Source organism: Seriola aureovittata, chromosome 13 (assembly GCF_021018895.1).
Source record: "Seriola aureovittata isolate HTS-2021-v1 ecotype China chromosome 13, ASM2101889v1, whole genome shotgun sequence".
In the NCBI taxonomy this organism is placed as follows: domain Eukaryota; kingdom Metazoa; phylum Chordata; class Actinopteri; order Carangiformes; family Carangidae; genus Seriola; species Seriola aureovittata.
In genome coordinates, this window is record NC_079376.1 from 7450600 (window position 1) to 7464982 (window position 14383).

General features: G+C 31.5%; 1 protein-coding gene across 2 annotated transcripts in view; it reads left to right on the forward strand.

Moving 5' to 3' along the window:
* slc7a14a (solute carrier family 7 member 14a) overlaps nt 1-14383 on the forward strand; it is a 51788-nt gene that overhangs the window by 24678 nt on the left and 12727 nt on the right. For both annotated transcript variants that reach the window (XM_056393393.1, XM_056393392.1), the window contains exon 2: nt 13613-14182. In XM_056393393.1, the coding sequence (XP_056249368.1) occupies nt 13876-14182 (307 nt within the window). In that variant the 5' untranslated portion in view covers nt 13613-13875. The remainder of the gene's footprint in view (nt 1-13612; nt 14183-14383) is intronic.

The window sequence follows — 14383 nt, forward strand, 5'->3', positions numbered from 1 at the left end:
AGTATAGTAAGGCATAAAAACGTCAAAAAACGTCATAGTATAGTAAGGCACAATATGTCATAGTATAGTAAGGCATAAAAACATCAAAAAATGTCATAGTATATTAAGGCATAAAAACATCAAAAAACGTCATAGTATAGTAAGGCATAACGTCAAAAAAACATCATAATACAATAAGGCATAAAAGCATCCAAAAACGTCATAGTATAGTAAGGCATAATACGTCATAGTATACTAAGCTGTAAAAATGTCAAAAAACGTCATAGTATAGTAAGGCATAATACGTCATAGTATAGTAAGGCATAAAAACATCAAAAAATTTCATAGTATATTAAGGCATAAAAACATCAAAAAATGTCATAGTATAGTAAGGCATAATACGTCATAGTATACTAAGGCATAAAAACGTCAAAAAACGTTGTAATATAATAAGGCTTAAAAAAGTTATAAAACGTCATAATATAGTAAGATATAATATGTCATAGTATACTAAGGCATAAAAATCTAAAAAATGTCATAGTATAGTAAGGCATAAAAACGTCAAAAAACGTCATAGTATAGTAAGGCATAATACGTCATAGTATAGTAGGCATAAAAACATCAAAAAATGTCATAGTATATTAAGGCATAAAAACATCAAAAAACGTCATAGTATAGTAAGGCATAATACGTCATAGTATACTAAGGTGTAAAAATGTCAGAAAACATCATAATATAGTAAGGGATAATATGTCATAGTATAGTAAGGCATAAAAATCTAAAAAATGTCATAGTATAGTAAGACATAAAAACATTAAAAAACGTCATAGTATAGTAAGGCATAATATGTCACAGTATAGTAAGGCATAAAAACATCAAAAAACGTTGTAATATAATAAGGCTTAAAAAAGTCATAAAACGTCATAGTATAGTAAGGCATAATACGTCATAGTATACTAAGGTGTAAAAATGTCAAAAAACGTCATAGTATAGTAAGCATAATACGTCATAGTATAGTAAGGCATAAAAACATCAAAAAATTTCATAGTATATTAAGGCATAAAAACATCAAAAAACGTCATAGTATAGTAAGGCATAATACGTCATAGTATACTAAGGCATAAAAACATCAAAAAACATCATAATATAGTAAGGCATAAAAAAGTCAAAAAACGTCATAATATAGTAAGACATAATATGTCATAGTATACTAAGGCATAAAAATCTAAAAAATGTCATAGTATAGTAAGGCATAAAAACGTAAAAACGTCATAGTATAGTAAGGCATAATACGTCATAGTATACTAAGGCATAAAAATCTAAAAAATGTCATAGTATAGTAAGGCATAAAAACGTAAAAACGTCATAGTATAGTAAGGCATAATACGTCATAGTATACTAAGGCATAAAAATGTCAAAAAACGTCATAGTATAGTAAGGCATAATACGTCATAGTATAGTAAGGCATAAAAACATCAAAAAATGTCATAGTATATTAAGGCATAAAAACATCAAAAAATGTCAAAAAACGTCATAGTATAGTAAGGCATAATACGTCATAGTATACTAAGGTGTAAAAATGTCAAAAAACATCATAATATAGTAAGGCATAATATGTCATAGTATAGTAAGGCATAAAAATCTAAAAAATGTCATAGTATAGTAAGACATAAAAACATTAAAAAACGTCATAGTATAGTAAGGCATAATATGTCACAGTATAGTAAGGCATAAAAACATCAAAAAACGTTGTAATATAATAAGGCTTAAAAAAGTCATAAAACGTCATAGTATAGTAAGGCATAATACGTCATAGTATACTAAGGTGTAAAAATGTCAAAAAACGTCATAGTATAGTAAGGCATAATACGTCATAGTATAGTAAGGCATAAAAACATCAAAAAATTTCATAGTATATTAAGGCATAAAAACATCAAAAAACGTCATAGTATAGTAAGGCATAATACGTCATAGTATACTAAGGCATAAAAACATCAAAAAACGTTGTAATATAATAAGGCTTAAAAAAGTTACAAAACGTCATAATATAGTAAGACATAATATGTCATAGTATACTAAGGCATAAAAATCTAAAAAATGTCATAGTATAGTAAGGCATAAAAACGTCAAAAAACGTCATAGTATAGTAAGGCATAATATGTCATAGTATAGTAAGGCATAAAAACATCAAAAAATGTCATAGTATATTAAGGCATAAAAACATCAAAAAACGTCATAGTATAGTAAGGCATAACGTCAAAAAACGTCAAAAAAACATCATAATACAATAAGGCATAAAAGCATCCAAAAACGTCATAGTATAGTAAGGCATAATACGTCATAGTATACTAAGCTGTAAAAATGTCAAAAAACATCATAGTATTGTAAGGCATAATATGTCATAGTATATAAGGCATAAAAACGTAAAAACGTCATAGTATAGTAAGGCATAATACGTCATAGTATACTAAGGCATAAAAACCTAAAAAAACGTCATAGTATAGTAAGGCATAATACGTCATAGTATACTAAGGTGTAAAAATGTCAAAAAATGTCAAAAAACGTCATAGTATAGTAAGGCATAATACGTCATGGTATAGTAAGGCATAAAAACATCAAAAAACGTTGTAATATAATAAGGCTTAAAAAAGTCATAAAACGTCATAGTATAGTAAGGCATAATACGTCATCGTATAGTAAGGCATAAAAACATCAAAAAATGTCAAAGTATATTAAGGCATAAAAACATCAAAAAACGTCATAGTATAGTAAGGCATAATATGTCATAGTATACTAAGGTGTAAAAATGTCAAAAAACGTCATAGTATAGTAAGGCATAATACGTCATGGTATAGTAAGGCATAAAAACATCAAAAAATGTCTTAGTATATTAATGCATAAAAACATCAAAAAACGTCAAAGTATAGTAAGGCATAATACGTCATAGTATACTAAGGCACAACGTCAAAAAAACATCATAATACAATAAGGCATAAAAGCATCCAAAAACGTCATAGTATAGTAAGGCATAATACGTCATAGTATAGTAAGGCATAAAAATCTAAAAAACGTCATAGTATACTAAGGCATAAAAATCTAAAAAATGTCATAGTATAGTAAGGCATAAAAACGTCAAAAAACAGCATAATATAGTAAGGCATAAAAACGTCAAAAAACAGCATAGTATAGTAAGGCATAATACGTCATAGTATACTAAGGTGTAAAAATGTCAAAAAACGTCATAGTATAGTAAGGCATAATATGTCATAATATAGTAAGGCATAAAAACATCAAAAAATGTCATAGTATATTAAGGCATAAAAACATCAAAAAACATCATAGTATAGTAAGGCATAACGTCAAAAAAACATCATAATACAATAAGGCATAAAAGCATCAAAAAACGTCATAGTATAGTAAGGCATAATACGTCATAGTATACTAAGGTGTAAAAATGTCAAAAAACGTCATAGTATAGTAAGGCATAATACGTCATAGTATAGTAAGGCATAAAAACATCAAAAAATGTCAAAGTATATTGAGGCATAAAAACATCAAAAAACGTCATAGTATAGTAAGGCATAATACGTCATAGTATAGTAAGGCATAAAAACATCAAAAAATGTCATAGTATAGTAAGGCATAATACGTCATAGTATAGTAAGGCATAATACGTCATAGTATACTAAGGCATAAAAACATCAAAAAACGTTGTAATATAATAAGGCTTAAAAAAGTCACAAAACGTCATAATATAGTAAGGCATAATATGTCATAGTATACTAAGGCATAAAAATCAAAAAAATGTCATAGTATAGTAAGGCATAAAAACGTCAAAAAATGTCATAGTATAGTAAGGCATAACGTCAAAAAAACATCATAATACAATAAAGCACAAAAGCATCAAAAAACGTCATTGTATAGTAAGGCATAACACGTCATAGTATACTAAGGTGTAAAAATGTCAAAAAACATCATAGTATAGTAAGGCATAATATGTCATAGTATAGTAAGGTGTAAAAACACCAAAAAACGTTGTAATATAATAAGGCTTAAAAAAGTCATAAAACGTCATAGTATAGTAAGGCATAATATGTCAAAGTATAGTAAGGTGTAAAAATGTCAAAAAACGTCATAGTATAGTAAGGCATAATACGTCATAGTATAGTAAGGCATAAAAACATCAAAAAATGTCATAGTATATTAATGCATAAAAACATCAAAAAACATCATAGTATAGTAAGGCATAATACGTCATAGTATAATAAGGCATAAAAACATCAGAAAACGTTGTAATATAATGAGGCATAAAAACATCAAAAAACGTCATAGTATAGTAAGGCATAATATGTCATAGTATACTAAGGTGTAAAAATGTCAAAAAACGTCATAGTATAGTAAGGCATAATACGTCATAGTATAGTAAGGCATAAAAACATCAAAAAATGTCATAGTATAGTAAGGCATAATACGTCATAGTATACTAAGGCATAAAAACATCAGAAAACGATGTAATATAATAAGGTTTAAAAAAGTCATAAAACGTCATAATATAGTAAGGCATAATATGTCATAGTATACTAAGGCATAAAAATCTAAAAAATGTCATAGTATATTAAGGCATAAAAACATAAAAAAACGTCATAGTATAGTAAGGCATAATACGTCATAGTATAGGCATAAAAACGTCAAAAAAACATCATAATACAATAAGGCATAGAAGCATCCAAAAATGTCATAGTATAGTAAGGCATAATACGTCATAGTATTCTAAGCTGTAAAAATGTCAAAAACATCATAGTATAGTAAGGCATAATATGTCATAGTATAGTAAGGCATAAAAATCTAAAAAACGTCATAGTATACTAAGGCATAAAAATCTAAAAAATGTCATAGTATAGTAAGGCATAAAAACGTCAAAAAACAGCATAGTATAGTAAGGCATAATACGTCATAGTATACTAAGGTGTAAAAATGTCAAAAAACATCATAGTATAGTAAGGCATAATATGTCATAGTATAGTAAGGCATAAAAATCTAAAAAATGTCATGTATAGTAAGGCATAAAAACGTCAAAAAACGTCATAGTATAGTAAGGCATAATACGTCATAGTATAGTAAGGCATAAAAACGTCAAAAAACGTCATAGTATATTAAGGCATTATATCATCAAAAAACATCACAGTATAGTAAGGCATAAAAACATCAAAAAACATCATAGTATAGTAAGGCATAATACATCATAGTATACTAAAGTGTAAAAATGTCAAAAAACGTCATAGTATAGTAAAGCATAATACATCATAGTATAGTAAGGCATAAAAACATCATAAAATGTCATACTATAGTAAGGCATAAAAAGTCATAGTATAGTAAGGCATAAAAACGTCAATAAAGGTCATTTTAAAATGAGGCATAAAAATGAAAAAACATTAGCATAGTAAGGCTTGATATGTCATAGTATAGTAAGGCATGAATACGTCATAATATTAAAAAGAGTCATTTCATTTCATGGTGAACCTATGGTGACTGGGATTTGACCTAACAGCCTTCTGTTTGAAAGTCAGCATCTCTAACCACTGAGCCACGATACAAGATTGCTTAGGACATCGTTCAACAAAGTAAAAGTTTTTTGTGGTATGGTTAGGCAGAAAAAGGCACAGAATGTTAAGTGCATAAAATCATGATAGTATACTAAGGCATAAAAACATCAAAAAGCGTCATAGTATAGTAAGGTATAAAATCGTGATAGTATACTAAGGCATGAAAATGTCAAAAATACGTCATAGTATACCAAAGCAAGAAAACAACAAAAATGGCATATTTTGTAAGACATAAAAAAGTCATAAAACGTCATACTTTAGTAAGGCATAAAAACGTCATAGTATAGTAAGGTATAAAAATCTAAAAAAATGTCATAGTATACTAAGGCATAAAAACGTCAAAAAACGTCATAGTATAGTAAGGCATGAAAACGTCAAAAAACGTCATAGTAAGTAAGGAATAAAAACATCAAAAAACGTTATAGTATAGTAAGGCATAATACGAAAAACATTCAATGCTGCACCTGTGGTGACTGGGGTTTGAACCAACAACCTTTTGGTTAAAAGCCAGCAGCGCTAACCACTAGGCCATGATAGAAGATGTTTTCTTTAAACCATTAAAATATAATATTGACCAAGGCAAGAGTTTTCTGTGGTATTGATAGGCAGAAAAAGACACAGTGTGGTAAGTGCAAAAAAAGGTCATCGTATTCTAAGGCATAAAAATATAAAAGACCATCATGTTAAAATTAGGCATAAAAAAATAAAAAAACGTAGTATAGCAATATAGTAAGGCATAATACCATCAAGTATAATAGGGCATAAAAACGTCAAAAAACGTCATAGTAAAGTAAGGCATAATATGTCATAATATAGTCAGGCATAAAAACATAAAAAAATGTGATTGTATAGTAAGACATAATACGTCATAGTATAGTCAGGCATAAAAACATAAAAAATGTGATTTTATAGTAAGGCATAAAAATGTCAAATGGTGACCGGAATTTGAACCAACACCCTTCTGTCTGAAAGTCAGCATCTCTAACCACTGATCCACAATACAAGGGCCCTGAAATCATCGTTCAACTAATTAAAATATCATATTTTACAGAGTAAGAGTTTTTTTGTGGTATGGTTAGGCAGAAAAAGGTGCAAAAGTGCAAAAAAAGTCATAATATAGTAAGGCATAAAAACATTAAAAAATGTCATAGTATAGTAGGGCATTATATGTCATAGTATAGTAAGGCATAATATGTCATAGTATAGTAAGGCATAAAAACATCAAAAAATGTCATAGTATATTAAGGCATAAAAACATCAAAAAACGTCATAGTATAGTAAGGCATAAAAACCTCAAAAAAACGTCATAATACAATAAGGCATAAAAACATCAAAAAGCGTCATAGTATACTAAGGTGTAAAAATGTCAAAAAACATCATAGTGTAGTAAGGCATAATATGTCATAGTATAGTAAGGCATAAAAATCTAAAAAATGTCATAGTACAGTAAGGCATAAAAACGTCAAAAACGTCATAGTATATTAAGGCATTATATCATCAAAAAACATCATAGTATAGTAAGGCATAAAAACATCAAAAAACGTTATAGTATAGTAAGGCATAATACATCATAGTATACTAAGGTGTAAAAATGTCAAAAAACGTCATAGTATAGTAAAGCATAATACATCATAGTATAGTAAGGCATAAAAACATCAAAAAATGTCATAGTATATTAAGGCATAAAAACATCAAAAAACGTCATAGTATAGGCATAAAAACATCAAAAACATAAAAAAAACGTTGTAATATAATAAGGCTTAAAAAAGTCATAAAACGTCATAGTATAATAAGGCATAATATGTCATCAAAAAAACGTCATAATACAATAAGGCATAAAAACATCAAAAAACGTCCTAGTATAGTAAGGCATAAAAACATCAAAAAACGTCATAATACAATAAGGCATAAAAACATCAAAAAACGTCATAGTATAGTAAGGCATAATACGTCATAGTATACTAAGGTGTAAAAATGTCAAAAAACATCATAGTATAGTAAGGCATAATACGTCATAGTATTTTAAGGCATAAAAACATCAAAAAAAGACATAGTATAGTAAGGCATAATACGTCATAATATAGTAAGGCATAATACGTCATAGTATAGTAAGGCATAAAAACATCAAAAAACGTCATAGTATAGTAAGGCATCATATTTCATAGTATAGTAACGCATAAAAATCTAAAAAAATGTCATAGTATAGTAAGGCATAAAAACCTCAAAAAACGTCATAGTATATTAAGGCATAATATGTCATAGTATAGTAAGGCATAAAAATCTAAAAAACGTCATAGTATAGTAAGGCATAATATGTCATAGTATAGTAAGGCATAAAAACATCAAAAAATGTCATAGTATTTTAAGGCATAAAAACATCAAAAAACGTCATAGTATAGTAAGGCATAAAAACATAAAAAAAAACGTCATAATACAATAAGGCATAAAAACATCAAAAAACGTCATAGTATAGTAAGGCATAATACGTCATAGTATACTAAGGTGTAAAAATGTCAAAAAACATCATAGTATAGTAAGGCATAATACGTCATAGTATTTTAAGGCATAAAAACATCAAAAAAAGACATAGTATAGTAAGGCATAAAAATTAAAAAAATGTCATCGTATATTAAGGCATAAAAACATCAAAAAACGTCATAGTATAGTAAGGCATAAAAACATAAAAAAAACGTCATAATACAATAAGGCATAAAAACATAAAAAAACGTCATAGTATAGTAAGGCATAATACGTCATAGTATTTTAAGGCATAAAAACATCAAAAAAAGACATAGTATAGTAAGGCATAAAAACGTCAAAAACGTCATAGTAAGGTAAGGCATAAAAACGTCATAGTATAGTAAGGCATAAAAACATCAAAAAACGTCATAGTATAGTAAGGCATCATATTTCATAGTATAGTAACGCATAAAAATCTAAAAAAATGTCATAGTATAGTAAGGCATAAAAACCTCAAAAAACGTCATAGTATATTAAGGCATAATATGTCATAGTATAGTAAGGCATAAAAATCTAAAAAACGTCATAGTATAGTAAGGCATAATATGTCATAGTATAGTAAGGCATAAAAACATCAAAAAATGTCATAGTATTTTAAGGCATAAAAACATCAAAAAACGTCATAGTATAGTAAGGCATAAAAACATAAAAAAAAACGTCATAATACAATAAGGCATAAAAACATCAAAAAACGTCATAGTATAGTAAGGCATAATACGTCATAGTATACTAAGGTGTAAAAATGTCAAAAAACATCATAGTATAGTAAGGCATAATATGTCATCATATAGTAAGGCATAAAAATTTAAAAAATGTCATAGTATAGTAAGGCATTAAATCATCAAAAAACGTCATAGTATAGTAAGGCATAATACGTCATAGTATAGTAAGGCATAAAAACATCAAAAAACGTTTTAATATAATAAGGCTTAAAAAAGTCATAAAACGTCATAGTATAGTAAGGCCTAATACGTCATAGTATACTAAGGCATAAAAATGTCATATTAAAATGAAGCATAAAAATATGAAAATACATCACAGCATAGTAAGGCATAATACGTCATATTAAAATGAAGCATAAAAATATGAAAAAACGTCAGCATAGTAAGGCATAATATGCCATAATATAGTAAGGCATAAAAACATCATATTAAAATGAAGCATAAAAATATGAAAAAACATCACAGCATAGTAAGGCATAATAACTCATAGTATAATAGGGCAAAAAAAACATAAAAAAACGTCATAGTAAGGTAAGGCATAAAAACGTAAAATAACGTTATAGTATAGTAAGACATAAAAACTTTTTGAAAAAGTCTTAGTATAGTAAGGCATAAGGCTTTGGGACGTTATGTACCACTTTGATATTCTCGCATGATGTAAGCTTTCAGATTGCCCCTTCACTTTCAGTCAATCAAATGCTAGCATGCCTAAATCGGTTGGTTTGGAGATTTCCCTACTGTCCATATGCAAACCTATGCCCTTGGACGCAAGGATGGATGTTATGACAGTTCACTTATCTGGAGAGGAAACACACTAATGCTAAGATGATAGAGGTGCTGGTGACAATTATGATGAGAGGGATTAAATTATTGATCTTTAAAACTACAGCACTCTGGCTGAGCAGATAATAGGAGTTTGTTTGAGTGCTATAGTATTGAAGAAATGTCTGGTTTAAAATTCTATTACACTGCTTGTCTCTGTGAAATAGGACAGCTGTAAACACATTGGCAGTGTATTGCTCACACACTGGGAGACGACGGCAGTTGTTCAAATTTTTGTCCTATTTATAGCTGTGTTATTTTCCTTTCATGTTTTGTTCACATATACACTTATTCTTCCTATGGCTTGTGATGAAATGGCGAGGGCTATATGAGCACTTCCATGGCTAGAAGTTGAAATAAATATAAAATTTATTGCCTGTGCCCACGCTCTATTAGATAATTCAGTAGCTCACATTGCCACTGGCACTTCAGCTTGTGCTCCGTATAAAGGCTGAGAAGAGCAGGTGTCTCTGTCTTGTTCTCAGAGACGGGACGGTGCCCAGTGGAAATGTTGCTATTGCAGAAGAACTAGCTGCCACCATTTACACTGTGTGTAAATTAATGAATTTTTCTTTCTCTCAGAGAGTGTAGTAATCTGGGATGTTGTGGCGTTGAGGAAGTTAAGTTTTAGTCTGCTGCAACCATAGAAAGTACGGAAACAGTTTGACATTTTGGGAAATACAGCTTTTAGGTGACAGTTAAAAGAGAAGATGGATACCACTCTTATGTGTATGATAAGATGCAGCTGGAACCAGGAGTTTATTAGCTTAGCTTAGCATAAACACTGGAAGCAAACAGCTTTTGGGGCTAAATTATATTATTTTCTGTAAATGTGAGTGACAGCAAGATCTAAAAGTACTTTTCTTGATTTTAGTATAATTGTAAAAACCGTGAACATAGTTGTTACAGGACATATGATAACTCTAATGTTGTTGATATTTGATTTTTTTTCAATCGCATCTTTGTCACATAAGCTCAGTTTCTACAAAGGTTAAATGTTCTCTGACTAACCTTTATCCCAGGAAGTGCTGTTAATAAACTGAAGTCAGTTTTCTAGCACAGCACAGAGCAGCAGATGGGACACCTGCTGCCACAGTTCTTTGTGAAGCTCTGTTTTGTTGACTGTTCAAATAGTGCACACTCAACACAGGGCAGGTGGCGATAGCTGTCGATGAAACTAGCCAGAGAATATTAAAATGTAACAATGTAACAGATGTTTTTGATTTGTGATATGCAATAATAAAAGGCTGTGTGTGTGTGTGTGTGTGTGTGGGTAATACACATCCCAATGTTTGAAGATTTTTTTATTTTGCAGAATGTGATTGGATCCATGCACAGGTATCAGTGTCTTCAATTAAAGCTGTTAAGATCTGATCATACTGCACATATTCTCTAACACAAAAAACACACACACATGCACACACACACTTATAGACAAAGCCCAACAGGATGATCAAAGCCCACTGCTCATCCTCCTCATCATTTCCTCCTAATCTGTTCATCTTTTCCTGTCCTCACACACACAGACACACACACACACACACACACACAAACACACACAATCAAACACACTAATGCCCTAGTCATATAAGAGAGTGTTGACCAGTGCCGCTGACTGGGTGTGTGTGCTTCAGTTTTAAATTGTGTGTGTAATTGTTCAGCAGTGGAGTATCTAACTAAACAACTGGTGTAGAATTGAATTTCCTTTTAGACTAATTGTCAAACATGAGACCCTGGTATCATCATACATTTTTTTATTATGAGTAAATTTGCAAAACCAGTCGCTCTGAATTGCAATATGAAAAAAAATGGAAACCACGTGTAGTGTAAGACATGTTCACGTACAGTGGACACTGCTAGCTTTAGTCTCTGGGTGATTGTGTAATGATGTGAGCCCTAACATTTGTAGGACTTGACCTGCATCTTGCAAAGCTTGCATTTTGTATGAGTTGTGTCAAGCAGTTTCTTGTACTGCGATAATACCATCTAAAAAGTGCTGACAAGTTTGCTTCATTGAATACATTGACAACACATCCTCTGCTCTGTGTGCCTGTGCCACTGTTTGCTTGGATCAGTTTCATATCACATATCATGCATTTCTTGGCAAGCAAACTGTGAAATCTGATTTTGTTACTGTATAATCATAATACATGTGAGTTGGCCTTGTCACGGGTTAAGAGCCCCCGCCCCACCCAACACTTACCATCACGCGCAAATTAAATCACCTTTTGAGCTTTTTCTGCCACTGCACACGCTCATACTCTCACTAAGTGCAGCGACAACAGCAGAACCGGCCTACTCTGGTTAAATAGCTGGGTAATTGCAGTCATCATTGGAGTGTCTCATATTATAGCTGAGAGGCAATTGTGAATGTGCAGTGTGTGTGTGTGTGTGTGTGTGTGTGTGTGTGTGTGTGTGTGTGTGTGTGTGTGTGTGTTTGTCCAGTAACTTGCGCTTGTTGTTTAAAGTGGATGAATGGTGAGTGTTAGTTCACTGATGTTAAGAGAGGAAGAGAAAGAGGGAGAGATGGACTGGGCTACAATTGATGACTTTAACATCTCCCTTTTCAGCAGCATCTCTTATCACTCTATTACTCATATGACATAGAAAGCCTGTTCATATTTATACATAATTGTTATAATTATTCCTCATAAAAAAATATCCAGATTGTAACTGATTCACCCACTGCTTACTTTCAAATGTTTCTTTTGTTCTCCACTGCACCACACACATTTCTGACAACATTGTGACAGACAAAGCATTTTCACTTGGTCGCATTTTCTAAACATGAAGAAACATTTTCATGTTTTTTTTTTGTATTGCTTCAACTATTGCTGCTACTGTACTGCTGCTATATAATTATACACAGTTGTGGAAAAATTATTCAGATGCTTTATTCAAATAAAAGCAGCAATAAAACAATGAAAAAATACTAGATAAAAGTCGGGCATTCAGAATCTTCCCAACATCAAAAATAAAGCACTCAACATATAGAAAAGTGGCTCCTTTGAATCCTGTATTATTATATGATATATTATTTTATCATTATTAATCATACATTAATGTGTAAGTACTACTGAGCCAATATTTATATACTGAGGGCTAATTTATGATAATGAATTATATAGTATGATGCACTTTGGATAACCCTGTAAATTACAAGCCTGTAATTACATAATAATTACATAAATGAACTAACTAAACAAATAACAAATATATTTCCGAGGAAACTTGGATGTCAGAACTTCCAGCCCATTCTAATTCAATTACATTCTGACAAAATTACTAGGTAATTATTAGTTTATTCGATAATTTTCAAAGGAAAATTTCGTATTTTAGCATTTTAGTAGCAGACAAATTACAAACTAATTATTATTTAAATTTTCTGGCTTCTTTCTCAGTCTTTGTCATTTTATTTTAGCAGTGCACAAATTTCCAGGTACTCTTTGTGTAATTTTCAGCCTGTAATTAACAGGATTTTGTATGTGCAATCTTCATCAGCAAAGAAACGAGCATAAAAGAGCATAAAACTCTAGACTCATCATGAACATGTATTATCTATATCAGAGTAAAACCATGACAGCTCCATGTCCGGGTCTTTATTTGCTCAAAGGAACTTTACACAGTATGGAAGAGGTTAAGTGGAATTATAAATGTACTGTACATATGATTACACATATTAGCTTTTCTCCCTCCTACAAACAAGAGAAAAGGATTTATAGTAGCATCCATTGCCATCACTCATGAGTTTGGCTACTATAGCAACAGGGCTACAGGGAGAGGTCCGCTAATTAGCTGCTTCCTCATCTAGGTACGCTTCATTTGTGGAAGAATGTGTAATACATCTTCACGGTTGGGCTCTTGTGTCTTGGCGTGTGCACTCAAGAATAAGCATTGTCTAAGACAAAATAATAGAAGGCAATGTGCTGTGCTGCAAAAATAAATCATCCCACTTTTGTTTTTCAGATAACTCTCTCTCTCTCACCATGTGGGGAAATACTGAGATTGCATTCAATTAAACCAGGATAAGAGAGAGAGGTAGCAGAAAACAGAGGCACCGGCGGCAAGATCTTCTTCCATCATTTGGATTAGACATAATTCCTCTTCCTGCTCTACACAGTTGTTTGCTGAAAAGAACTGTCAAAGCACAAAAGGAAAAGAATCAGCATCTTCCCACTCCTGTTGAAATACTTCCCTTTGACTCTGACCCTTGACCTTTAGCCCTCAGTATGAGTGGCCTGGTAGGAAAGCTGGACCCCCGCAGGATACAGTGGGGCTCAACATGGAACACTTTTGCGTCCCGTGTCCTGAGGACCAAACCTGTGGAGTCCATGTTGGATTCAGCCATGACAGGAACCGGCTCCCACGGGACCAGACTGGCCCGGGTGTTATCTACGGTGGACCTGGTGTCGCTGGGTGTGGGCAGCTGTGTCGGGACGGGGATGTATGTGGTCTCCGGGCTTGTTGCCAAGGAGATGGCTGGTCCGGGGGTCATTGTGTCCTTCATTATCGCCGCTGTGGCCTCCATACTGTCAGGTGAGAATGCAGATACACACATGGATTTCCTGACTCTCTTCTGGTCTTAAATACTCTCTCACTGTCTCTCATTCTTTCACACACACACTAGACTGACTATAACATAATTTACCACGGTATAGAGGTTACTGTCAGTCTTATCACAATTACATTGATATGATTAATATGAAGAGCCTTCTAATAACCATGCAATTATTACAA